This window comes from Oculina patagonica, chromosome 4 (assembly GCF_052425735.1).
Source record: "Oculina patagonica isolate OP01 chromosome 4, crgOcupat, whole genome shotgun sequence".
Taxonomy (NCBI): domain Eukaryota; kingdom Metazoa; phylum Cnidaria; class Anthozoa; order Scleractinia; family Oculinidae; genus Oculina; species Oculina patagonica.
Window position 1 is genome coordinate 55,129,233 of NC_135761.1, and position 27,758 is coordinate 55,156,990.

Consider the following 27,758-nt stretch of genomic DNA (forward strand, 5'->3'; position numbering starts at 1 on the left):
GAAAATTTCATGTAATAAGGTAGCCTGTGTACAGCCGTCCCACTCCCCTCAAAAAAATCGGGAGGGAACCCTCCCCGATTTTTTTGAGGGGAGTGGGACGGCTGTACACAGGCTACCTCGGGCATTATACTCCAATATACCAGCCGCCTGAAGACCTGAAGGGGTTTATTTATCAATGCACAACTGTCAATCATGTCGCTGTCACTTTTCATGGCGCTTGTCACTATTTAAAATTTCCTTTGTCGCCATGATTCCGGGCTGCGTCGCTTGTCGCATTTACCCTTTGGAGGGCTGCCCTTATTTGCATTTCGATGAATATACGTTCAATTTTTAAGGTTCTGGGCAGTTTTTTTTTACAACAATGTGAGCTAGAACGATCCTTCAATGATCTTTTATACAAATGGCACAAAAAATAACTTGCAATCTTCAAACGGACTAACAGTAAGTACAACTGCTGGTGTTTTTGTTGATAGGTCAGCTACTATGCAAATACACCGTGCTAGGATTGCGTCTAATGACCCCTCTAATTGATTCTAAAAAAGGTTTTTCTCTCAAAAAGAAAATAAAACGGGTGTCTTTCTCTTTCTTCTTTCATTCAATATTCTCCTTTCTTTAATCCGCTATAAACCGTCCGAAACGAGGAAACCGTGACAGCGGGCCCGTCGCAAGCGTAACTTCTTTTGTGCCGCCGCGCTGGGGTCGCACTCGAGACAAACATTTGAAATGTTGTAAGATAGCTTAAGATGTTGCGGGTCTCGGAACTTGCCCGTGACAATTTGAAACGTTGTATTTAGGGTCGCACCACAGGCGGCCCAGGCTCTCTCGTTAATTATTTGCAACGGTCGTTGTCGGTTCGACTCAAGCGATCGAAAAATATGCTTCATAAATTGACGAATTTGAGATCTTTCGTTCCTAAATTACAATAAACTGTAAGCCATATAAATAAAGATCACTTACCTATTGTTGATTGTCTGCTTTTGTGTGATTTTGAGGGGTTTTGGGACGTTTATTCTCCACTTGCCGCTGACGCTCCCTACTAATACCAAAGAAAAAGACAAAGCTTGTCTTTTTCTTTGGTATTAGTAGGGGGCGTCAGCGGCAAGTGGAGAATAAACGTCCCAAAACCCCTCAAAATCACACAAAAGCAGACAATCAACAATAGGTAAGTGATCTTTATTTATATGGCTTACAGTTTATTGTAATTTAGGAACGAAAGATCTCAAATTCGTCAATTTATGAAGCATATTTTTCGATCGCTTGAGTCGAAGGCGACAACGACCGTTGCAAATAATTAACGAGAGAGCCTGGGCCGCCTGTGGTACGTGTCGTAGGTTAACGCAGACTGGACATGTTTAAGGGGGGCCGCAGTTAGCGGGAAATTATGAGCAAATTGTTGTGCATTTTTATTCTTATTGCAGCTACAGAACAGTTTCCCTGGTCTATGCTGATCTTGCTTTTCATTTGAATAAATTTGGGGAGATTTCACAAAGTGGAAATATATTCGGTCGAAAACCGCAAATGTACTGACCTTGTAAAGCGAACAAAATTGTGTAAGGATCACTGAACTGATTGACAATTTAATCGCAAGAAAAACTTTTTTGTTTGTTGTTCGTAAAAAGTCCTGCTCCGAGGGAGGGCGACGGCTCCTTTGAAGATTTTTTTGTCTCCGTAGACAAGATTTTGTCTGCGGAGAGACAAGTTGGTGACAAGTTTGTCGCACTTGCCGTGACCTACTGATGACATGAATCTGACAGTTTTTTTAAACAATGTCACGGGTATTAAATTCCCGGATTGGTAATTAAATACAGTAGACAAACAATCCAACTTCTTTCGGGGAATCGGAGCATTGGTTTCTTAGACTTCTTAGTAACTGGCAACGACTTGTTTAAGGTAAAAGTAGAGAATACTACACGCATTGAGTTCAGTGAACATTCTGTACATTACATCTGGTCAGGTCGGACGTAGATCGGTATCCAAACAAAACGACCGAAACCACCGAGACGAGACCGCCGAAACAACTGAAACGGCCGAAACGAGAGAAACGAAGCGAATAGCACTCCTGTTAGCCTGTTTACGGATAGCTCTTAAATAATGGTAATAGATTTTGCTTGTTTCGGTCGGTGATTTCGTTTCGTTTCCCTCGTTTCGGTGGTTTCTTTCCATTCGTTTTGGTGATTTTGTTTTGTTGTTTCGAATTGGGTTCTAGTACATGCCACGGAACTTAACCTTTTGTCGTTGCAAATGTTTGCGTTAACTTTAGAAACATCGAAATAACTAATTTTACACGAATACTTATTCCGAAAAACAGAAGTCATTAACATCTGAAAATTTCAAACGTTAATAGTTAATGTCTTCTGGTTTTTCTTTCAGAAAGAAACTTGAACAGAATGTTTGCTGCGGGATTAATATCTGTTATGTGTCCATATTTTAAAATGTAAACATTAGTAAACTGTGTAGTAAAGCAACGTCTTTCTCTTATAGTTCACTGTTTTTAGGTCCTTTACATGTTATATCAAGATTCCAGCTTGTTGGAGGTAGTTTTATTAACAAGAGCAAATATCGAAAGCGAAAGTCCGTGTGCGAGAGGCAAATGATGATACTGCTTCTTCCGGTTTGGTTAGGCGCTGCAAAAACGAACTCAGTTTTCGTTTGGCTTGAGCGTGCTCTACAGTATGGGGCCCAGTTCTCGGCCACTTTAGACGTAAACTAGTATTTATTTCCTCAGAATAACCAAAGAAACTTGAAATTTCTCCTAGAGCTTTCTACATTATTCAGCTTTTTAGTGTAAAGCTATCGACCGGTAAATAATTAATTATCCCGAACAATAATAAAAATAAAATCTCCTTTTGTGGGCCCAGTTCTCGGCCACCAAAAAGCTTATGCGTAATTTCCGTATAAAAAGGCTCAATTAATTTTCACACTCTTAAAATCACTCTGTAAACTTATTTATGTTATATCGATCCCAAATTATTTTTATGAGGCTTTGTTTTACTTTAGAAAGGAAGGTTTTGTTGTGTGACCAATGCATTTAGACGGTTTACTTTGCAGTGGAAAGGTCTTGAAAGAGTTAGGTGTTGTAGAAATAATAAACAAGACAAGAGTCTGCTCAAAACTAAGATATTTAATTGAACTTTATTTTTAAAACATTTCTTTCTTTTATTCTGGCTGCAGTAGACGAAATTATATTAAAAACCAAAGCGCTAAGCTGTGATAGCGAGCAGGGTGGCCGAGAACTGGCAAATACGCAAAAGTCGCACGGAAAAATTCCGAGGTAAATTAAGACCAAAAAAAATACAAAGAATCAACGAAAAGTTAACTTAAGCAGAAAGCTGAATTATTTTCACATGCAAAAAATTAGCTCTTTTGGTTGGGGCTTTTGGATAAAATACAAATTTAACTGCATCCAAGAATTTCAAGGAGCTGTAAACAAACAAGATTTCGGGACAACAAATTAACCTACCTCCGCGTAAACTCGACGTGTGAGCTTTCTAGAGCGAGTTGAAGGACCAAACTGAAGATACTTAGAGCACAAGAATCAGTCTATCGCTGGATGTAAATAACTTTTTGTTTTAATTCAACTGAGACGTGAAAAAACGCGTTGAACACAAAGTGGCCGAGAACTGGACCCGGCCGAGAACTGGGCCCCATACTGTATTGAGGAAAATCGATTGAATTGATTTTTTCGTTTGAGAAAAGAAAAAAAAAAGATTTTATTTCATACAATAGCCAGAAAAATATCGAAGGTAAAGTTAGAAACTGACGAAAATAGAGACTTATTGTATTCCATACAACGGGTATCTTTTCTTGAATATCTTAAATGTGTCTGAAAACTGAATAAAGAATGATTTCGGAGCCTATGTGTTCTTAAACTGAATATTGAACAGGACAAGGCATAATATACTTTTGTTGTTTTTTTGGTTCGTGAATAAAAATCAGCTTACATTTTCTGTATAGGAATTTCCTCAGCTTAAAGCAGAACCTTCCCTCTTCGAGTTAACATGGTATATTCATATCGAGATCTATCTTACTTTGGACCTGAATATGACCTTGTCATTATTTGTTTCAGGTATTAAAAATGAAACCTAAACATCAACTACGTATACATTGTTGATAACCAGTCAGGGCGTAACTAGCAAGAGGCAAAACGAAGAACTTGCCTCGTCTAGATTTTTGCCCAAAACTAAAAACAAAATATGTTTTGTTGGGAAAATAATCCCCAGTTGAACAAGTTTGAGATTTCCCAAGAAATACATCCTTGTAAATGTCTCTGAAAGAGTTTCAGAGCATCTAGATTTCAGAATTTTTTGGAGGGCATGCTCGAGAACCCTCTAGCAAGATCTTGCCTCGTCTATGACAAAGGTCTTGCTGTTGTTAGGATTCTTTAGTTAAGTTTTGAATAGACTAGAATAGTCTATTTACTAAGTCTATTCTAGTGTTCGCGTATTCCCTGAAAAACCTGCTGTGTTATCAAGGATCTTATCCTGACCTTATGCATCAATGCATAACTATTGTAAGAAAAGGTCTAAAAGTTTTGTTTCTTTCAGTTGAAATTAACCAAATAACTTGAAATTCTGAATGAATTACGTTTCCTCCATCTCGACCCTTACTGTTCTTGTGGTTTCTTTCTCTTGAATTTAGCCTGGATTGAGATTTGAGAAATCAGAAGGATCACAAGTTCCAATGTATTAACTGACGAGATTCTCATCAGTGCCAAAGTAGGACACGTGATGGATGTGAGTTTTATTTATAATGTGAGGGGTCAGGAAGGGTACAATTTTTGGCCTAAATCTGTTTAACCTTATCCAGAGGAATACCGAGTGTTCAACAAGTCGTAGAGAGAGTATTTACTGCCTTGACCAACTAAAAATCTCTGTATGTGACTTAAGAAATCTCTGTATGTGACTTAAGAACAAAAAGGATTGAAAAAATTTCTGTTGATGAAAAGTAATCATAAGTTAACCTCCTCATTGTCAAGTACACACTGTATGCCTTTTTTATTTCTTTTATTTGGTATTATTATTTCCAACAGGTCATATTAAATTGGCATCTATTAATTATAAAACCTAAATTACCGCAATGTTGCCAAAGTAATGACTCCAAACCCTACTCCCTTCCCGTTCCCCAGCAAAAAAAAGAAAAACTGGGACCTACGAAAAGTAGGATATGATTATTAAACTGAAGCTAATAATTTTGTAACGTTTTAAAATCAGAAAAAAGTCGTGGTCGTTGTTGAGCAAAAATGGTTTAATTTACTAAAAAGTTAAAGTGCATAAAGTAATTGCTGCTTATTTTGAAGGCTTTTCAAAATAAAGAAGTATGGCGTTTTCCGTTTTGAAATATCTTTTTTAGTTTTAGAGATATTCACGTTTTTGTGTTATGCAAATGAGGAAAGTGATGACGTCACAAATCGTTCCACAAACAGATAAAATAATGAATCAAGAGTTTCTCAAGTAATATTAAAGCGATGTTCTTCAAATTTGGCACCATAAATGTTAGGTGGACAAGACACACGATGCCACCCGTTGGACCGTTGCCATGCGAACGGTTTTGACACAATATCTATTTTAAATAAAACTTACATTCACCATTTTTTGCTTAACCAAAGACCTTCCACTCCCAAGAAGCAATGAGAAGGGTTAAGGGGATATAAACACCACGTGTGTTCTTACCGTGACCCTCTGTAACACCTTTAAGGGATGCAAATGGAGATATTTGGTTTATAGCAGAAAGAGCCTGGTACCAAGAGTGTTGCCATGGTAACATCATAATATAAGCCATCGTGTGAATTGTGTGATATACATTTCTGGTGCCAAGTTTGAAGAACATCGCTCTAATATTTCTAGAGAAACTCTTGATCCAGTGTTTTATCTTTTTTTGGGAACAATTTGTGACGTTATCACTTTCCTCATTTGCATAATACAAAAACGTTAATATCTCTAAAAATAAAAAAAAGATATTTTAAAACGGAAAACGCCAGTCTTCTTTATTTTGAAAAGCCTTCAAAATAAACAGCAGTTTTTTCCTCAATATGCACTTCAACGTTGGTATTTTATATTATATTTTTCCAATTGGAAAAATATAATAGGCCTTATGCATGATAACGTCATTAGCTCAAAATTCACCACCAAGCCTCGTTTACGCAAATTATTCTCAATCCTCTGCCACTTTCATGCAGTTTTAACGTGGGTATTCTTTTCATTTTTTCTGCTTTGGGAATTCGTTCATGATAAAATTTACAAGTTTGTACTTCGAAAGCGAGGCTTGGTGGTGAAATTAGCCAGTCTGACGTAAACATGCATAAGGGCTATTGGTTTTGATTCTTAATTTAATAATTGTTCACACTATTATTATATTATGTTCGCACTAGACATTTTAGGATTGCTCAAAAATAAAATGTTTTCACTGGCCGCTAATAAACATTTACAGATTAATAATGTTTTAGTTGCTTGTAACCGAGATTCAAATAGTGAATGTCTTCTGTTTAGGAATTTGGCTCCTTGAGACGTTTCCAGTCGGAAGATGAAGAAGCTTTAGCGAAAGCATTGGAGATTTCTCTACAAGAGAGTACCGCAACGAGTATTGTCTCACGCCATCTTTGTTAATTAAAGATTAATTTAAAAGGAAGACACTTATTTCCCATGTTTCTTTAAGGTTCTCAGGTGGCAATATTAAAAACGAATTCTGAATTTATACCGAAATGAGACTAGGGTCGAGACTAAGACCTGCTCGCAGGCTATTAGTGCAGTAACCAAATCGATTTGTAGTCATATATTTATAAACCTGAGTAAAGTGATGAAATGATTACAACACATCTAACACTGAGTTCCCAATTTTTTTTATAACTTCATGTCATTCTATTATCCTGTACTTACGCATAACAAAGATATGACGTCAGTTGAAAGCTAATTGCATGGAGACAAAAAAACGTATCAAAACTTATTTTGCGAGAACTTTTATTATAAGGCCTCTTTTGTATAAATGTTTTGTGTTAGTCAAACATCGAACCAACAGTGCATAACCCTGTTTATGTGTTGAACCACTCTTATAAACATTTATTCTTTAAAAATGACTGTACTGACTACGACAACTTTTAGCACTGTTAACTAATACGAATTATTCTTCATTTGCAATAATAGAGACTCGTGCTTCAAGTAAGGGGGAACTGGCAATTCCACTTTGTTTACCTGACAACTGCAAGTGGGATCCACAAACGGGAAAGTCGGTTAAAACCAGTGACAAGCGCTCTTCGCTGTATGTGATCGAGGAAGCACTTGAGCAACTTAGGGAGGTTAAAGGTAAATATGCAAATTGAACTGCTGTTGTCAGGGGGGTCTTGATTCTACTTTAAACCTAAACTGACCTTGAAATGTTATTGCTTAACCCCGGTAACTCGAACTCTGAAGGGAAACGAAAAACAGTTCGAGTTAGCGAGGTTTTCGAGTTAACCGAGTAAAAATGACTGAAAAGTGCATCCAAGGGAAATAGAAATAAGTTCGAGTTAGCGGGGGTTGTTCGAGTTATCCGAGTTCGAGTTACCGGAGTTCTACTGCACACATAAAGAGATATCTCCATAACGTTTCGTAATACTGTCTTAAATTTTGGATTTTGTTTTGGGTGGAATTTTTATTTATTCGCGAAGAACAAACACTGTATTGAATGGATTGGTGATAAGATTCTGAAAAGCATGCCAAATCGATCGCTGTCGGTGTAAGTTTACTTGGAAGGGAACAAATGTGCACTAATGCAGGGCTCAGCTAGTTTAGTTGCAGTCTTCCACATGAGCTATAATATAAAACACCAAAGGGAAAAGTAAACAACCGCGGAGCTCAGCTTTCAGGTTTTGCTAAATCTATTTAATTAATATCATTCTCAAACTCATTAATTATTCATATTGTTATTAGCCTACCAGAACGCTCCATTCTGGTCAGGTGGATGAGTTTAGAAACCCAATGAAAAACGAGTTGAAAACCACACGTGTTTGGAAACGAATTTAAACCCGTGTGTAAAATGTTTCTTAATCTGCATATTCATAAAGCAACACAACAACAACGTTTAAAAAATCGCTTTTCCGATGCAGACAATAATTTCACCATCAAACATTTCATTACGAAACTTACACACATTTCTTATTTGTTAGTGAATCGAACAGTTATTCAAGTCCACAAAATAAAAAGGGCTTACTGAGAATTGACTGCTTTCTCGTTCGATGCTATCTCTTCTTTAGGTTTACTTTCTTTGAAGAAGCCATGTGGTTCTAACGTTAGCACTTTCAACGTCCACCACTCTATGCCGTTCCAAAAAATGAAGCCGCCCATTTGTTTTTGCAGAGGCTACACTTTGGAACCGGGCCCTTTCTGTGCAAAACTCTCCTTGTCTAAATCTATTCGTCACGGCAAAGCAAAGTACTAAGCAGAGCGTTCGTTTTGATCAAACAACCAACGAAGCGGGAGATATACAATCAATAATTATTACAGAAAGTTGTGAAAATCTAACAAGTGGGTGTCAGATAGCCTTGACAAAGCCAACAATTGGATAACCTAGCGAGTATGTGACATGATCGAGTTCCATTGTAAACATATAACAAACGAAAACAAACCTGTCCGAATAGGCACTGCTAATTACATAGAAAAATTATCTAATTTTCTTTGTTGGAGAAGTAATTTCAAAAACTCGTGCTTCGGGTTTCACCAGGTTTCCAAACGCTTGAAAACAATAAAACCACTCGGCCTGCGGCCTCGTGGTTTCAAAAGTTTTCTCGCGTTTGGAAACCCGATGAAACCCTCGCACTCGTTTTTGAAATAGTACTTATTATCCATGTACAAGGGAATATGAATATTCTCTTGCCAGGTACCATTAAAATTAAAACTGGAAATTGTACGAGCTAATGTCATTTTAATTGTTCAATAGGTCCCGTATGTGTGGTATCCATTACTGGTCCATGCAGGTCAGGAAAGTCTTACATATTAAGTGAAGCCTTTGATCAACCTGAGGTTTTCCCTCTTGGACATAAAATGGACCCTGAGACCATGGGAATATGGTTATGGATTGTACCTGAGAAATATAAGGTGTTACAATTCGAAGTGAATGTTTATATGTGGAGCTGTTTTGTAATATATCTTTTATTCGTATACTAACTTATTATTTTTTTAGGATTCCAAAGGCCGGGAATTCACAGTAGTGCTTTTGGACTCTGAAGGAATTGACGCTGCAGCCAGTGAAGGATTTTTTGACGATGAGATCTTTACCTTGACTTTACTGTTGGCTTCTGTGCTGGTATACAATTCAAAGGGTGTTCCAAAGAGACGTGATATGGAGGGACTGGAGTATCCTTTCAGCAAAACACTCACCATTTTTTAATTATCAGTTTTATAAACAATCTTGAAGGCAGCCAAACTAGCATTTTCTATTTAAATACCCTCTTCGATTAATAAGTACTAGTTATACAACGTTTTCGAGTGGTATACTTTGGAATATCCCACGAGTCACTTGTATTTTCTCGGTATACATACGAGCCTAGCAATGGTATATTGCAATTCCTGCGTTTTGATTGGTTGAAAGGCAATGGTATATGAGCTCATGTAACATTGACCACAAATATGGTAGCCGATACGCGTCAACGGAAACAGCTTCGGAGCTCAATATTTCAATTCTTTGGGCATTTTTAATAAAACAATTATTCCACTCGCTCTTGTTGGATATGAGTTCGTTATACAGCTATTTCGAGAAAGGTTGTCGGAAAAAAAGCACAAACGTGCACACAACAAGGCCGAAAGGTAGTATGGGTAGAGTAACTTAAGGTTAATGCTGGCTTAGCGTTTTAATTCTCTTATAGCTCGTAAGGTTCAAACATTAACTGGTACTGTTTTCTTTTATTTCTTTCTCATTTCCTTCTCTGCTCTTTGTCTTTTTTTTTATCTAAATTACTTTTTATACATACTTAGTTACATTGTACTAAATTACTCTTTACTTGTCTTATTTTACTTCCGTCTTCTTTTTTGATCGAGTCATGTACAGCCTAGTCAATGCAATTCAATTTTTTTAACTACTCAGCTCGTTTTGTTTATTTCTATTCTGGGTGTTTTTTTTTGCCTATTTTATTTAATTTATTTTATGCTGTAATTATTTCTATTTATTTTGGCAAAATAAAATATAAACATAAACATAATAAACATAACTATAGACTTTATTATGAAATCATTGTTGTTGTTGTTGTTGTTGTTAAAGTAGAGAATAATAAAATGGCGACACGACAAACGCGAATTTACGCGTTTTCTTTCTCTTCAGACATGAGGCAACAAGGTACTTTTAACCACTATGAATTCCAGAACTATTTTCTAAACTTGAAGACATGTGTCAGGTAAGGTAAAGCCACGGAAAAAGGCCTTCTGAGAGAAAAGACAAAATCTTCAAGTGCAAAAATAAAAACTTGTACATTTCCTCTAGGCCAATATGCAAAATTCAAGTGAACACCCAGACCACCTTTCGATCTTGTCGGGTGCACTTTCGTTTTTCTTTTTCCGACAACCTTTCTCGAATTTCCAAAGTGAGTAACAAAGATATTAAATAAGAATTGAATAGCATCGAACTCGGAAAAAAATCCGAGTTCCAGATGGTATTTGAACCCACGTCCCTCCGTGTTTTAGGACGGATGCTCTACCACTGAGCTACTGGGACTCTCTGGTGAGCAAGGGTGAAATGTGGGCTTTTGACTGAAACCGCATCACGCGGTCACACAGCCAAATGATGACTGGCACATATGACTCATAACTGTATCACACAGTCACATTAAGGCATATCAGAGATGCAACCAACCAACCTCCAAAGTGAGTAACAAAGATATTTAATAAGATTTAAGATTTAAATCTTATTAAACATCTTTGTTACTCACTTTGGAGGTTGGTTGGTTGCATCTCTGATATGCCTTAATGTGACTGTGTGATACAGTTATGAGTCATATGTGCCAGTCATCATTTGGCTGTGTGACCGCGTGATGCGGTTCCAGTCAAAAGCCCACATTTCACCCTTGCTCACCACAGAGTCCCACTTTCTCGAATTAGCTGTATATAGCCAACTCGGCGCTACGCGCCTTATTGGCTTTCTAACATCTCATATCCAACGCGCGCTCGTTGAATAATTGTTAAGTACACCACGAGAAAATGTTGTGAAACTATTTTATACTTGTGTACCATAGAAAATACGCTTACTAACCTTCGTCGAGAATAAGATCGCAACGCACGATGGGAAGGTTGAGTTGAATACCGTCGAAGATACAACGGCTTTACTGAATTCTGATTGGCTGTATTTTATATGGCATGGTATAACACAAAATAATTATTGAAGATACTTTGTGAATTAAGAACACCACTATCTAGCAATCTCATTTTCAGTTAGAACAATTTCCCTAACAATTGGAAGCTTCGTTGCAAAACTCTCTCGAAGGATTCAGATACGATCAAACACTAGAAGAGTTGATGATCAGAGCGACGTGGACTTTTTTTACCTAACATTTCCTCACTTCATTTGGCTTTTGAGAGATGCAATGCAAGCCATTCCAAGTGACTGTAAAGATATCAAGGAATACTTCTTAAAAAGAGTTAGACCAAAGACGAAGTCATTTGAAATTTTCCAGAAATCATAAAACGCGATAGTGGCAGCTAAGTTTTAATTTAACCAATTTGATTTATAAGTTTCACTTTCTATTTTTGCTTTTTTAGGTTTTTAAAGAACAAGCCACTTCAGCCACTGATCATAAAAGCAAGCAAGTAGCTGTAAGCATCTTACGTTTCTTTCCTGGTTTTGACGCGTTCATGTTGCCTCCTCCAACGGCTAATCCTGAGATGCTGAAAAGTAAAAACGAGAAAAAAGATAAATTGAATCCTTCGTTTTTGAGCGGTTTGGAGAAGTTCAAGCAGTTAATAAAAACCAATCTTTCACCTAAAAAGAGCTTCTATACTGGAGAATTCGTCACTGGGGAAGGTAAAGCGATTGTCCTTCTTGCTGTCTCCATGTTTCAGTATTACAATCCTTTTGACTTGCAGACGTTTAGTTGTTGATAGTTTCATTAATTATCTTGCTTTAAAAAACCTCGTTGATATATCACATCTTTGCTGTGTGTCGCGACACGGTTAACATAACTTGTTATTTATTTATTTTTGTTGTTATTAATTTTCATTCCTTGATTCTGCAGCTGTTTGCATGCAAATTAACCCTATTCATGAAACGTGAAACTGCAAGGCTGACCGAACTGTGTAGAAAACTTAATGCGGCAGAGACATAATAGAGACCAATCCAAGAGTCAAAAATGCCTAACTGTAGACATCTGTTTCGGGCTCTTTAGGGCGCACTAGACTGTAACAGTTGACTCGCGTTGGCGGTACTTTCTGTTCTCTGTGGCATTATACTGTACTGACGAGGACTAAAGTGTCCGAAACAGCTCTCTACAGTTATGCATTTTTGACTCTCGGATTGGTCTCTATCATGTCCCTGCCGCATTAAGTTTTCTACGTAGTTCGGCCAGCCTTGCAGTTTCACATTTCATGTTTTTAATTTGTTGGCTGATAGATAGATAGATAGACAATTTTATTTAAAGAGGGTAGCACGTAACAGAAATTCTGAAAAACCTGTGGCCCTCTATTTTTCATAGATCCTGCGTACACTAGCAGCATTTTGTTCGCGACCTAGTGCAGTTTATTCATTACTCCTATTCAGACCGGGCTTTTTTGTATCTTTTCAGACTGGGGGTAGGGGCGGATTCCGCCCCCCCCCCCCCTCCGTAACTTTCAGAATATTTAAGCAATCACAATGAAACTCACAGGATATATGGTTTGACCAAAAATCTAACTTTTGGTATACGTCACGTGGGATGATGACGTCACATCACGTGACAATAACATCATAATGTCAAAACACCGCAATCTTGGATCCGCCATCTTGGATTTCGAAATTTTTCCAAAACATCAGAAAACCGCCCAAAATTACTACAAAGTACTCAAAATCAACAAAAATGTGCTTTTATCCGTAAAAAGGTGAAAATAATTCCATTAAAGTTATTTTTCATTAATAAAAACATGATAATTACAAATTTGGAAAACATGCCTGTCAAAATGCCGTTGCCATGGTTCCGTAAAGTTCCTGACACAGCAATCTATCCTACCAAATTATTTCCAGATAAACTTTAGATAAAGTCGTAAAGTTTGGCAGCGTTTGGTTAAATATTGAAAAAGTTATTTGCGTTCAAAGTCAGCGCGGGCACTTTCCGCCCCCCCCCCCTCCCGGTCTGTACAGGGTTAAAAATGCGTGAAAGAGAGAAAAGCTTTATCGGCCTAAGTTAAACCAGTAACTTCATTTCCTTTCTGGGCCAAGGTGTCCTTGTACCTGTTTCAATCTCGATCATGCTCGCCACTCCCTCAAGTGAACTGTCGATCCCTGAAAGATTCGGTATTTTGGTCACTTGGTTTATGAAGTGATTTATAATCCTGTCAAATACCTTAGAAATTCTTTGATTCAGGAGCTGAGTGGTTCGTAATGAGATAGACCGACTGGAACTAATATGGCCCAGTCAATGCAAGATAGTTACGATGGTCCCTTAAGACTAGCGTTCTTAAATATTAATGTGGTTCTAGACTTCTCTTCTACTTACTTCAGTCACAGCCCATGCTAATACCATTTCAGGTCTTGCTGCATTGGTTCAGCTCTATGTTAACACGATTAACTCGCCTGATGCCATTCCAAATGTGCAAAGTGCCTGGGACAATTTCGTTGCCGCGAAATGCTACTACGCCAAACAGGTCGCTCTGAAGACGTATGACGCGCTGCTGGCGTCACAGCTAACTGGTGAACTGCCATGTAGCAATGATGTGATGCGTATGAGCCACAGTTATGCTTTTAGTATGTGCGAAGATCGACTCTTGGCGGAAATGTCTGGATTATCTATCAATACGGTTAAAAAGGTTGCAAGCGAACGTAAGGTAATTTCTCATTATCTCCACGTGGATATTTTGAACAAATCTCTGGACATAACAGGGCTTGTTAGAAAGTGATTTTTGGAGATCAACCCTTTTAACACTAATGGATGATCTAGGTTCTTTACAGTTTCTGGTAGCTGCCCTAAGCAGACCATTTTATTAACGATTTAATTTGTACATGCTACGCAAAATGCGTTACAAGGGATCCTCATTTTGGTATGTTACGAAATGCGTTTATCGTGACCTAAATGTAATGTGCTGAGTTATGCTACACGATCATATTTTTCTCAACACCATGTTCTGTCTTTAACTAGGAATCTGTGGTAAACAAGTTAAACACTTGGCTGACTGAGAATGAAGCACAAACGAGACAGTTTTGTAAGGATCTCCTTGGCAAGCTAAAAAGAATCCATTTGGACCCAGTCCTACAGAAACTACAAGGAAAAGAAGCGGCTGAAGTATCTTTTGATGACGTCATCAGCGGGTATTCCCGAATTAAAGATGATTATCACAGTTCTGCCAAGGGCGCGAAAGATGTCATTGCTGCAGTGTTCTTTGAGTTCCATCCAGTGAGGAAACATTAATTGCTTCCCTTTTTATCTTCAAAACAACAACGCATATATGTCAAGCATGTCAATCACACTTTTACATACGGGCAATAATTCTTTGTTTTCACGTGAGGACATCAAATTGTAAAATTCAAAATCGCAAGGCCCTGCGTTTGTATTACAAATATTTATCTTGATGAAGGTTTTCAACCAGTAAAAAACCAGTTGTACATATACAGTAATTTTAGTACTATAATTCAAAAGCACTTTAGATTCACTTTCTTTTTCTAAGGCGTATCATACAAATTCTTCTGTCAAAAAAGTTTATTAAAAAACTACAAACGTTATTCGTTTTAGGAATTAATGCCGGGGATCCTCAAACAGCTTAAAGTCTTTGACGAAAAGCGAAGCCAATATTTGGCCGCTCAGGCGTATGAAGATCAAGAGAGAAAGAGGTTGGAAGTAAGTATGAGAAAACCAAAGCTTTATGACACTTTATGACACCAAATGTATCAGCCGTAATCCCAAGGAACTTACTAACCTGGGTGCCAGAGGGTTTTCTTTTGGCTTCGCCGCTCACAGATACTCATAGCTTCGCCAAAAAAACCTCTGGCACTCAGGGTAGGAACTAACAAAACTCATATTCTTTTCACATCTAGTCGACTGGGCCCGCTTGTTCAAAAGCCGATTAAAATAACCCACGATAAGCGGTTGTTTCGCGATTAAACATTTTATTCCCGGGATAACTAATCCAGGGAAAACAGAGTGTTCCTCAAAGCAAATTAAACCCTCAATTAACTATCCTTTGATCAAACTTAGAATACGCTGATAAAGCCAGTATTGGCGAGAAAAAACGGCGGAGTGCTAGGGGAGGGAAGGGATAAAAAAATGATCGCTCCTACAAAATACGAAGTTCAACTTGTAGAAACAAAAATAACAAAAACTAAGAGAACTTAACTGACGTTGCCGCCGCTCGGGTATCTGTAAGAAGCAACAGGAATAGCTGAAAAAAAAAACTTTCAGTGTTATCTGGAACATTTAGCAATTTTTCCCGACAGGGCTGTAGCTAGCAAGGGGCAAGACGAGGCACTTGCCTCGTCTAGATTTTAATCCAAAATGTTTAACGTTGAAAAAAGGTGGAAATAAATCCGCAGTTGAAAACGATTGATTTTTCTGAAGAAATACTTCATAAATACTTCATGAAAAATGCTGAAAATAGTGTTCCAGAGCTTCTAAATTTCAAAATATTCTTCCCAGGTCCCGCAAGCGGCTCTTGCCTTCGATACTCGCTTTTGGAGTCGTCTATGCCAAAAGTCTGGTTAGGGCCCAGTCCGGGCGAAAATCGTGCATCGAACGATAAATCAATTGAGCTCTTTAGAAACACTTATTGGTCTGAATTACAGTCTTAGTCGTTTATACCTTATTAAAATTGTCTCTATCTTACACCGAGAAGTTCATGTAACTGAAATGTCTTAAATAAAACCATTTTAAATATGGGATAATAAAGTAAGAATCGCATTTACTTAAGTGAAATTATAAAGTTGGTTAAAGGACAATAAAAGAAAGAAAGAAAGGTCAAGAAAGGCATCTATAAACCAAGCAAAGAGAACTGAAATTTTCTTAATTCGGCTTGTTTTAGTAGTTTAGCCGAACGGATTTTGTCCATAAAATCAAATGAATACTCGCCTTTTTTATCCCAGCAAAACCTCTAATTCCACTACAATGGTTAATGAGCCACAACTGAATGGGAAAATGTTGAAATTTCTTTACTTATTCTGCGGATTTGGACGATTTAATCGTCACGGGGTTAGCGTTGTTCGGCTTTCGGAAAACCAGGGCCAGGACAATAAACTCACATTACTCAATATCAATCTATTAAGCAGTTACTCTACGTCTGTTATAAAAATTAACGTAAAATATTGGGCCTCTCTTCAACAGGAACAACAGTCACTTTTGCAAGAGGAAAAACGTCAACAGAAGAAAGAGGTACAATTCAATTTCTTCTTAAGTGCAAGTCGATGGGACTGAGTCTTTGTGTTGCATTTGTAACCTGGCGTGCGTTTCTCAAAAGTCCCGAGAACTTCGGCGCATTTCGGGTTCGGAAAAGCGTTTCCCAAAAGGTCCGAAAGTGTCCCGTATTTTTCGGGGAGATTTTCGGGATTTGTAACACAAGAATAGCGCGAGCTTCAATTTTTCAGTCTGTGATTGGTTCAAAAATTGCAATTGAAACCGTCACGTACGCATCAGATTCAAAACTTTTTCGATGAATCGTCTGCAAAGTTTTATCTCTGGCGATTTTTAACACTGATTCACCTCTGGGATACTTAATAGCTTGATGTAAATGTTTACTAAAAGCATTTTTGTTTGTTTAAATTTGTTTATTCATTAATGTAAAGTTAGCTTGATGTAAATGTTTACTTAAAGCATTTTTGTTTGTTTAAATTTGTTTATTTCCGGGTTGTAATTTACGAAGCCCCAGCTATAAACTTCCATTGTCTTGTTTTTGTGCCTTGCATTTTTGTTGAATTAAGTTTTTTTTGGTCCAATTCTTCTCTACCATTGTCGCTCAGTACTTTAGCAAACTTGCTGTACATACACCGAATGAATTTGGGAAGTTTCTGTTAACAATTTCAGGAGGAAAAAGGCGGCCATCACGTTAAAACGCGCTACGTTCTCTTCCCGAAGTGAAAGCTCGTGAAAGTTCTTTTTGGCGCGCCGGAGTTTGTTTTGAAATTTGTCAATTAAACAACCGAATTCTGCCAGATGTCTTTCTCTCCCACATACTTTATTGCATGTAATCCTTTTCATATAAGCCCTTCGCCGCCCTTTGTTTTCAAAAAAGGTTCTTCGGAGAAGCAATTTTATAGCGACAAAATAAGTCCCGAGAAGTGTGTTCGGGAGCTCAAGAGTTCCGTAAAGTTTACGGGAAAAATGGTGTAATGTTCTCTGGCTTGAAACTCTCGGGCGTTTTAAAAAACACGAAAAAGACTTTTCGGGAGCTTTACGGGACAGTTTTCGGGACTTTTGAGAAACGCACGCCTGGTTACAGAAGTAACCAGGCCACATTAACATGGCTGTGTAGAAGAACTACATGTGTCTTCGTAGTCTGTTACACTTTGATTGTCTAAAAATAACAGTTAAAAATATCATTTGGTAAAAGAGGGAATGAATCAGCTTGTGCTACTGATCATTACCACATAGTATATATATTTCAGTTTTGTCCTTTGAATTTCCAGATGAAAATGTTGCTCAGAAATCTACGCGAGGAGCAGGAACGATTCACTGAGCAAATGAATAGCGAGCTAAAAGCACAGCAAGCTCAACTGAATAACATGATGGTAGCAAGCATGAAGCAAGTTCAAGAAGAACGAGTAGCTTTTATACAGGAAAATCAAGCTTTAAAAGATCGTCTCCTGGCTATGCAAGAACAAACGAATGCCGAGATAAGTGCAAAGTTGGATGAACTCATCAGACAGGCACCACCAGGTAAAACGAACAAAGACGCACGAAACAACAGGATCAATAGATAAACAAACCGAGGAAGCTGACGATTTATAGAAAAGGATAGATGAAATTTGCAGACAACAGCAAGCTTTAGAGAATCAAGGTTACTTTCAAAGAGTTTGAAAGAAGAGTTGTACAAATAGTTGGCATAGTTGTTTCTATGTTGTAGCATATTGCTGCTGCTGGTGCCGTTATGGAGTTTGTTACGGACAATATTTTTAATGCAACCTTTCTTCGCAAACTAACCTAAGCAGTAGAACAGCCTTACAATGCCTCAGAAACAAAAATAGACTAAATATAAACACCAACTGTTGTTTAAAATCAATCAAACAAACAAACACTGATTTATTAATCCAGAAGTAAATAGGAGCACACTGATTGAATTGACTTAGGCATTTTTGTTCTGAAAGCGTTGTTCATCCTTTTGAATTTATTATTTTCACAAGTATCCAGACTCCAACCAATATGCTTGCAAGTATCGTATGTTTACATCTCTTTACTTCATTTGGGCTGCGCTGGAATGGGTTTTTGTTTTGTTATCAGTGTTTTTTGTTCTGTTCTGTTTTGTTTTCCTTTTTAATTTCAACTTTCGAATTCGTACGTAAGTGGTTTATCGTTTGTATATTGTATTTGTTTTCATAGACTTAGTGTTGAATTTTTTGGTTAAGATAATTTTTCTATATCATTAGCTATTGTAGTACTCTTGTGAATATTTTATGTTTGTATTACGATATATAGTATAGTAACTGTTGTTGAGTTTAAAGATAACCAGTTCGGGGGTAAAATATCAATTTGCTGTTTATTTTTCTTTTTAAGAATCATCAGTGGGAGAAGTCCAGGTTGCCGAATCCTCTGACGTTGTGACCAGTGAAGGTGGATCAGTGAGTATGAATGGCGTCACACTCACATGTCCTCCTGGAGCTGTGGACGATTCTGTGATCATTAAACTTAAGTTAGAAGAACCTCACGAATACTGTGGTCTGTTAGTTCAACGTGGACTTGAAAACGATGTCATATTTGATACACCCATGATCAATTGTCAGCCAAACGGTGCAACATTTAGAAAACGCGTCACACTGAAAGTTGCATTAGACAAAGGAAAAGAAAGATCCACTGCTAATTTATTTGTTTTGCATGGCACACCAACAACCAAAGGAAGAATCTTTTGGGAGGATATAACTCATAACACAAAGTTCGACTTGGAAAAGGAAGAGCTGGAAGTGAAAATCACTCAATTTTCACTGATTGCAGTGCTGTTAAGATTGCCACAGTCAACATGGATTCAGTTCAAAGAAGTTTTAACTCGGTTAAACTTCTTACCCTTCAAATATACGATGTCGGTGCTTTTCAAAAGCAATCACCAGCATTCACCTTTTGACGAGCTCGCTGTCGTGTTCTTGAGCCATGACATCTACCAAGAAGAATTGCACAGGGAATGCGATCATTCCGCTATAATGCAACTCAGAAGTAGTGGGTTTGAAGAACTTAGTTGCAACACTGGACAGGAAAGAAATTATGTCTACAATGAGGAAAGCTTAACGGTCTCAATTAAACTAGGGGAAGACTATGAACTGACCAACAAACATCAAGAATGTGTTACATTTGCCGTCGACTCTTCCGTTTGGTGGAGCACCGGACATGTTATCAAGCTGCAATTGCAGGGTTCTATTTCTGATGCCAAAGTCCTTTGTGGAAGGATTGCTGTTCAAGGGCAGCGTGAAAGCATTCGCGAAGATTACTTCTGTCAGTTGGGTGAGTTTAAGTTTTTTAACTTTGCCATAACAAGACAAGAAATAGAATTGTACTTGACGCGGTGTTGAGCAGTGACAAACGATCTAGAATATTTCATGTCAATAAAATAAGATGCGCCCTATTAGACTCGAGTTTTTTTTTTCATGTTAGCCTTGGCTTAATGCTTTTTTAGGGTACTTCAACTAAATGACGCAACCTTACAAATATTCAAAATCGACAGTTACAAACAAAAGTTGCAAAAGGAAAAACAAAACTACTTTCTTATAACATAGCATGCAATTTCTTTTGCAGATCTGTGTGGCTATATCAGACGCCTTTTAGGGGTCGAAAAAGCCATTTTCAACCTTAAACCCGTGACGCTAAAACTTGAGTTGACTGAAGAAACGATGAATCAAGTCTTAAACTGTTGGCAGAGCGAGGCGGAACAATTGGAGATGATCTTGCTACGCTGGCGGGAAAATCAGGCGAATACAGAGGATTTTGCCATGCTCAGAAAAGCCCTGATAGGGTTGAAACCTGAAGGTAAGCTGTACTTTTATAGAGAAGCCGAAAACACTTCTCATAAAGTAAGGATTGATTGATTGATCTATCTATTTAAAGGGAACCGCACAAACAACATAGTTGCAATCATTTTTGTGATTTTCGTGGTGGGTAGTAACTTTTTGAAAAACATTGCTTCACTGTTATTGGCTTTCCAAAATCATCCAGCTATTTCGAAAATATTATGAATGTCACATTCATGAAAGATGGATAAAAGAGCGGCACTACTGTTTATGGAAGGGCGAAACACATTAGACCCTCGCCCAGAGTGTCTCACATTTTACAGACAATAGGCTACCCTAATACCAAACTAGGCACAAGAGCCCGTTTATGGAGACAATACGAGGCAGGGTATCCTACAAAAGGGAAACAGCAATCAAAATTTCCATATATAACAATGTAAAATTTATGGCGGATATAGCCATTGTAAGCACCAACAAAGTTTGAATTCTTCTGCGTCTAGCATCCGTAAATAGTTTCACCTAATATGTCTTAATTTTTTACGACAGCTCGCTGCAGGAAAGTATGAAATAAGAAGGATAACTAGACACAGGTTTCGCTGGTCAACCATGTTTACATTTAACGGATCAACAATAAGGGCTGTCACGAACTACTTTTAATTCTGAAGTCATCCAAAGGTTAATCAGAACTAACTATAGTTAACTGCGTTGGTGTGACCATCGACTGGAAGCACTAACTACAGTTTAGTATGACGTCATGTAACTTGAGACTAACCAGAGTTTAACTGTGGTTCGGCGAAGATGTGACCAGACCCATTATGTATAAACGGGTCAATCGGACGCCTGCTATTTCAGTAAAACTTCAGCCGCTGAAATCTATGGATTCCGATTCGATCTTGGATGCACGTACACGGTTTAATGGGGTCCTAAGCTCTTCTATGTCCCTTCTATGTTACGTGGGTAAATAAGCAAAATTTACTTATTGGATTGTTTTTGTTGTTGAGAAAAAGGAGTTTTGGACGATAAGGCTCGCAAGCCGTTGCGAGAAACAGTTAACAACGAAGCAGCTTTTGTTTATTATTAGCTCAACCATTTTGACAAAGCAAATTTCGTTAATAAATAGCTTTTTTCAATAAATTATAAGCCTTAAATGCAAAATAGAAATCCACACAATTGCTTTTAGTACGTTGTAACGGCATGAAATCAGCTGTGGATGCAAGAATTACAAAAAAAAATGAATGCTACTGTTTTGTTTGTGCGGTTGCCACTAGATTAATGAAAAGTAAACAAAAAGCAAATAAATTAATAAATTGATGTTAATTAACGAGGGTCGCACTTAATAGTCTTACAACCAACTAACCTGTGGCCCTCGGATTCCCGATCGAATTGGAATTTAGAGGTGCTGGTTTTTGTGGAGGGAGAAAAACGGAGAACCCGGAAAAAAGCCCTCGGAGTAAGGACGAGAACCGACATAAGCTCAACCCACATATGACGCCGGCCGGGCGGGTCTGGAGGATCGAACCCGGGCCATATTGTCAGAGGCGAGCGCTTTTACCACTGCGCCATCACCACTAAAAACGTTAGCAGTCCCTGTTATAGGTCGGGTTGCCGTCACTGTAAAACACCATTCAAATTGCAGAACGTAATTTTTTTTAGAAAAAATTCTATACAAAGGGGATTACATCTATTTACATCTATACAAACTGTTGTGATATAAGGTGTTGCAACAACTGTATAATTTTACCCGCTAGCCTGTCTTGTGTAGTAGCGTCCTATAAGAAAAATCTTGGCATACTTAGTTTTTGCTTTTCTTGAATCAATTTGAAATGATCCCTTTTCAAATTATCGTGTTCTTAGACTACAGAGTGAAAGAGAGAGGACAAATGCACATTGAACACTTGAGAGAATTGGCGGTGACGATTGTGGGTTTGCAGCACAAAGATCCCAACATGATGGAGTACTTGGGCTCAGAAATAAAAAAGCTCTGCAACTCAGTGTTGAGAGACTGTTGCATCGAGATAGCAACCTCCAAAGAGGATTTGGACTTAGCCACTTCAACAGAAAACTGTGCAAGTCTTCTTGAGATCCACAAACAAATTTCCAAATACGTTGCCGATAAATACAGGCAGATGTGCTGCTCTCCTGAAGATTTGATTACAGAAAGTTTCCTTATGGTTGTTCCTCAACTAGTCCAGGCTATCAAAGAAATCTTCCGAGATGAGAGAATTCCACAAGTTCAAAATGGACTGAGAGGAGTGTCTGATGAAAAAATCCTCACTAAAATCACTTCAGATCTGCAAGAGGCTGCAAAGAACAAAAGCATATTTAAGCTTTTGAGTGAAGTCTGTAAGATCCTTGAAATTTTGTGTCTCGAAAACAATGACAGCCGATCCACAGAAGACGAGATACGTGAATGGGGAGGATCTGCTACCATTATTGTCATGTTGCAGTTCCTAGAAAAGTTTTTCCAAGGTTTTGAAGCGCAACGATTGTACAAAAGATTACACGTTTTCTCCGTAGCAATCAGAGACATTCTGTCAAATCCCAGCGCTTTCGAAGGGCACTTCCTGCGTGATTTCCACAACGTTGCATTGAGTCTGTTAAAGTTTGCCAAATTTGATCCATCATTACTTCTGAGATTTGAACTGAATGACCCAACTAATTCATCCAACACTCAGGGCAATGATGAATTGAAGTACAACAAGTCAAAGGAAACGTTTTCTCAGCTGTTCTGGATCAGCAAAGAGTCTGAAGATGACATGCATCTTGAAGCAGCTGCACATGTTCATATTAACGGACACATTCGCACCATTGGAGCATATGAATCACTAATCCAGCTCCCAGCATTCTGTAGCGAAGCTATCGACACAGTTTCAATCACTTCACGTTCCGTAGCGGTCAAAAGAGAACAAGATGACTCAGAAAACCTTCGCGTTACCCTGTATGCAACTCAGAAGGGGGACGTCAAGGCGGCTTTGAGCTATCTGGAAAAGGAATTAGGAACAGATTTGATTGACTTGAAACAAACGAAAATTACCCAATCCCACTTAAAATTGCGAAGCTTCGCAAAATCTGGAACAGTGGTCAAACTGCGTTTGGTTCACAAATGGGGATCGGAGGCAGTTGTTATTGACAGCAACGATTTTGTGGCTCTTGCCGATTCAACGGCAGGTGGCATTTATGAACCGAATCCAGAAATAGAAGGTTCGTGAGTTAAGTGGTTTTATAACGGTTATCACACCCTGTAAGAAAGGGCGAACTGATTTTTATATATTTTTTATTGTTAGTTCTTAACGAAAGTTAAATTTTTTAGTTTTTTTTTAAACAAGCAGGCCTGGAGACAGAAAAAGCTCCAATAAATTCACTACATTTATTTCATCTAAGACGTTTCGAAGTCAACTTGACTTTATTAGCAAGTGGAGAGATAACAGTTGTAGTTTTGAGTTTAAACACACACAAAAAAAATCATAAATCCGCTGACGCAGTACCTAAACAACTGAATCTCTATTGAAGAAAGTTGGAACTGAATTAAAACCAGCATACGCGAGTGCTAAGATCAGCAGCAAGGTGAAGCTGCAAGAGGAGAAACCTGCATTGGTGATTCACCTTTACGGTCTTCAAATGTGATCGGTGTGATGCTGACAGTGCAGACATCTTCATCCAACGCGTGGAGGAGAATAAAACCTCTGTTATTGGCAAACACATAAAAACAGTCCACCGTGTCGCGACTTCTGATCTAACAAAAAATTTAACCGTGACAAAGAAGTGCCAAGGAAAACTGGTTGTTTAGTTTACGAAATGCTCCTAATTCGTGAGCGAAGACCTAAACGTAACACGCAATCGGACTCAATACGTGCGAAAGTATTAATTGTATTAATTAACTACAGATAAATTCAGTAGTACTCAGTGACACTTTGAACACGAATGACAAACTCTTTCACCTTTCATTGTATTTAAACTACAATCGTTATCTCTCTATTTGACAATGTAGTCAAGATGACTTCGAAACGTCGTAGTTTAATTTCGCTTATTATCATAGTCAACTGTATTTTCGCCTTTCAATTAAGTCTTTTATCCTAGAAGGTATCAAAAAATGATTCAAGATGCTTGTTTTTGAATGGACGCGTGGAAGAAAATTTAGTGGTGAACAATAAAATATGAGAGTCCGGCGTTTTTGTCTTGGAACTATCGTTCTGATAGTTTCCCCTCATATTAGCCCTAGAATCTTCGCATCACGGGCTAATATTTTCAAGAGATCATGTGTCAGGCAGAGAAAGTTACCTCGCGTCAAGCTTAAACTTTGAAAAAAGTTCTCTTTGCACGCTCAAGTTTCCCCCCTCTCAAGAAAGAAAAAACGTTTGATATATTTGCCGTGAGACCTTCAAACAGAGATCGGCGTGGCACTCTTTACACCCAAATTACTTTGTTATTTAAAGTTGCACAGCCTTTACAAAGGACTGCCCGGAAAACTTGTCATTATTTTTCAAATTGGTTTAAAATTAATCATATTTATTGTAAATGGCCTAGGAGAATGTATAAAGGAAAAAATACTTTCTTTCTGTCGCTCTTTCAGCTGAGATCGGTCAACTGGCCATAAGAAATGAAATAACAGCTCTTCCGATAGCAAGCGACTCGACTGTTGGCAATTACAGCAGCAGCTTTGTGATGGATCCTTCGGATGCTGAGTTGGTACAGAGACATTTACATGAGCAGCGTGGACATGTTGGTAAGCTGATAGGCCTTTTGCATCAAAACGTGGTGACTTGATACAAAATGGCAAGCTACGCACTGGGACATCAAAAACAAAGAAAATTTAAACTTGACGGGTTAAAGTCGCTTTGTTTCGGAGACCGTCGCCTTCTTTTACCATCCGGCATAAACGAGTTTGTACCAAGTGTCCGTTTTGTTGCCTAGTACAGCTCTTCCGCTATGGTAGTAACTGAAATAGACCCCTTCAGGCTGGTATTTTGGAGGATAATGCCCGACGCTGAAAGATTGTCTGAAAAATGAACAGTTTGACGAGAAGCGAAGCTTCGAGCGTAACTGTGAAAATTTGAGGACAATCTTTCAGCCAAGGGCATTATCCTTTAATATACCAGCAACCCAGAAAAGGGTTCATTTGTTTTAAAACCCTCCGATTAATTGCCATAACGCGCTTTATCGCAAGTGGTGCAAGTTGATTAGCTTACGTAATTTTTTAAAACTGTGAAATTGATGAAACGTTAGACCTGAAAAGGTGGCTTTGTTCATTTGTTTTGTACCTGTCTTAAAAAAAAAACGGGCGACGGATTTCAAATCGTACAGAGTACGATTTGATATTAGATATAGTGAAAATGCAATCATCAGTTAACAATGACACATACAGCCAGAATGTTGGCGACACCAATATTACTCTATATTACTTTTGTTTCAGAAATCCACTATCACCAGAATTTCCTGAAAGGTCACGTGTGTGTGGCGGGGATGAACACTAGTCTCAACGTGCAGATGCCTGCTACTGCTACAGGACAGCGGTATGGGTAGGAAACTGTGTTGAACGTTTCGCGATTAATTGATCAGTGCAAAAACACACAAATCGAAGTAGTCTTCCTTATATAGTAATTTTTGGGGGTCATCAAGCAGCTTTCCTCGCCAACACGCGTCTTCGCCGGTCGCGAAGGCCCCAGATGTGAGGATGCTCGCATGCTATACCACAACTCTGGTCATCTGAGACGCGTTGTTTCTTAGCAAACTTACGGAAAATTTTCTGTTAACACTTAGTAACTGCTAATACTAACGAAACTTTTTTAGTCCTAGCTAGTACTGACCAGCTACTAAGAAAGCGTATATTTACTTTTCAGTTTTCTAGGCGCTGCACCAGGTGTTGGTCCTCAAAGGAGTTTAACCGCAGGAACTGATGCAACTAATGCAAGTGTAAATCATTGACATTCATTAAAAAAGTAGTTTTGCGAGAAGAAAGCCGAGTCTAACTCTTTCCTTTCATCAATGGAAAGAGGCAAACAGTTAAACTCAAGAAGTTAACCGTTTAATCCATTTTTGTTTTAAAACTAGTATAGACCTTGTAATACAATAATTTCCACAACTATGTCGTACGGAGCCCCGTACGTAAGAAAATTTGTATAACCCATCGAGCTGAAAAGTTTTGGTTATCATGTAATAGTTCGTTCACTTGCACTGTACGTGCCCGAGCTGAAGGTTCCATGCCTTTAAAAGTTAAAGAAAAAGGGTAGAGTAAAGTAGAGGAAGGTACGAATTCAAGTAAAATAAAAGAAAAAACAATTCAATACTATTTTCATAAATCACTCTCTTACGGATAAAACATGTTTAGGCCAGGGTCAGTGTAAATACACAGTGAGCTTACTACTTCAAGGCGGCGGACTGTTTTTAAAGACAAATAAATCGCAAGTTTTAAGTTTTTTTTTTTAATTTTGTCTTGAACTGTTTGAATAAAGATAGAATCAATACAAAGAGGTTATTGTTGATGTATCGAGAAAGAGCCGTGCTGCAATTTGCAGCTTTTTGTTCCCGCAAATGAATTGTGTTTAACCTCGCAAATAAATGGCGTTGAACGGCGCAGCCCCTGCCAAAAAATGCTTCTTGGGGAAGGAGGGGGTACTATTGAGAACCCTTAACAGAAAAATCAATCTTCTACACATACTAACAGGATGAGGGCTCGATAAACAATATTTTTAAGAAGGTGTCTCGGCAAAAAGCGACCATCATGAAAAAAAAAACATAAACATAAACTTTATTTGAATTCGGATTGTACGTGCGATGTACGTGCAAAAATTCGAATTCGAATTTGCTGGAATTTTAAAGCCTTTACCTAGTCAATCACAAAAATCAATTTCATTTTAGTCCGATCGAAACTGCGTTTCTTTCAAAACTGTTAAAATAAAGCATATTGCAGTCGCACTGAAAAACTAAATTATGTAGCCATGTTGTTTAGCCATGAGCTCGAATGTATTCAATAAGTATTCCGGGAGCGAAAAGTCGAGAAAAACTTTTCCCCTGGACCAAAACTCAAGGAGTTTTTCGGCAGTCCGTTAAAAGTGAAAAAGCTAAAAATGTTAAAATGGAATCCCGGAAAACGTAGTGAATACACTCGAGCCGGCTCACGATTTTTTTACCCCGAAAACGCAGATAAGGTTTTTTTTTATACCTATAGATATAAAAAAAGTTTCATGTCAACATTAAAAGCTTTTTCACTTGAAACGGACCGTTTGCCGCCGAAAAGATCGTCGCGCTTTGGCCTGTAAGACAATGCATTGACCCTCCCACCCCCTGTGACCGTCGTTTGTGTTTGGCATTATTTCCCCTTCTAGCCCTTACAGAGTAATCAAATGTCGTTGACGAGAATGTGCCGAGCACATCCGAACCGAGGCCGAACGCAATAACCGAAAAAACAAAGGAATCTCAAAAACAAAAGCGCTTTTGTTTTCCAAAAATGCAACGATGACAGTAGGCAAAGTTTGATACGAATCAGTTAT

The 27,758-nt window shown here is 38.1% G+C and overlaps 1 protein-coding gene across 4 annotated transcripts; it reads left to right on the forward strand.

The window, feature by feature from the left end:
• Positions 1 to 1,813: 1,813 nt before the first annotated feature.
• On the forward strand, positions 1,814 to 26,730 carry LOC144650716 (uncharacterized). 4 transcript variants are annotated; one of them, XM_078510453.1, is made up of 19 exons: positions 1,814 to 1,890; positions 4,639 to 4,733; positions 6,486 to 6,576; positions 7,137 to 7,295; positions 8,908 to 9,065; positions 9,151 to 9,323; positions 11,416 to 11,593; positions 11,715 to 11,976; positions 13,672 to 13,967; positions 14,279 to 14,533; positions 14,870 to 14,974; positions 16,451 to 16,498; positions 17,749 to 17,998; positions 18,833 to 19,768; positions 20,060 to 20,290; positions 22,126 to 23,472; positions 24,842 to 24,994; positions 25,682 to 25,787; positions 26,109 to 26,730. In XM_078510453.1, exons 2-19 carry the CDS (start codon positions 4,728 to 4,730, stop codon positions 26,191 to 26,193), a joined length of 4,839 nt encoding a protein of 1,612 aa, XP_078366579.1. In that variant the 5' UTR covers positions 1,814 to 1,890; positions 4,639 to 4,727; the 3' UTR covers positions 26,194 to 26,730. The 4 variants fall into 4 exon arrangements, with proteins under 4 accessions (XP_078366579.1, XP_078366581.1, XP_078366580.1 ...); XM_078510455.1 differs by having other exon boundaries at positions 25,682 to 25,781; XM_078510454.1 differs by having other exon boundaries at positions 1,834 to 1,883.
• The last annotated feature ends 1,028 nt before the right edge of the window (positions 26,731 to 27,758 follow it).

Excerpts from the sequence above, each read along its gene's own strand:
- LOC144650716 (XM_078510453.1), top strand. Across the intron at positions 7,296-8,907 it reads GCAACTTAGGGAGGTTAAAG|GTCCCGTATGTGTGGTATCC; the intron begins GTAAATATGCAA and ends ATTGTTCAATAG. Across the intron at positions 14,534-14,869 it reads TGTTCTTTGAGTTCCATCCA|GAATTAATGCCGGGGATCCT; the intron begins GTGAGGAAACAT and ends TATTCGTTTTAG.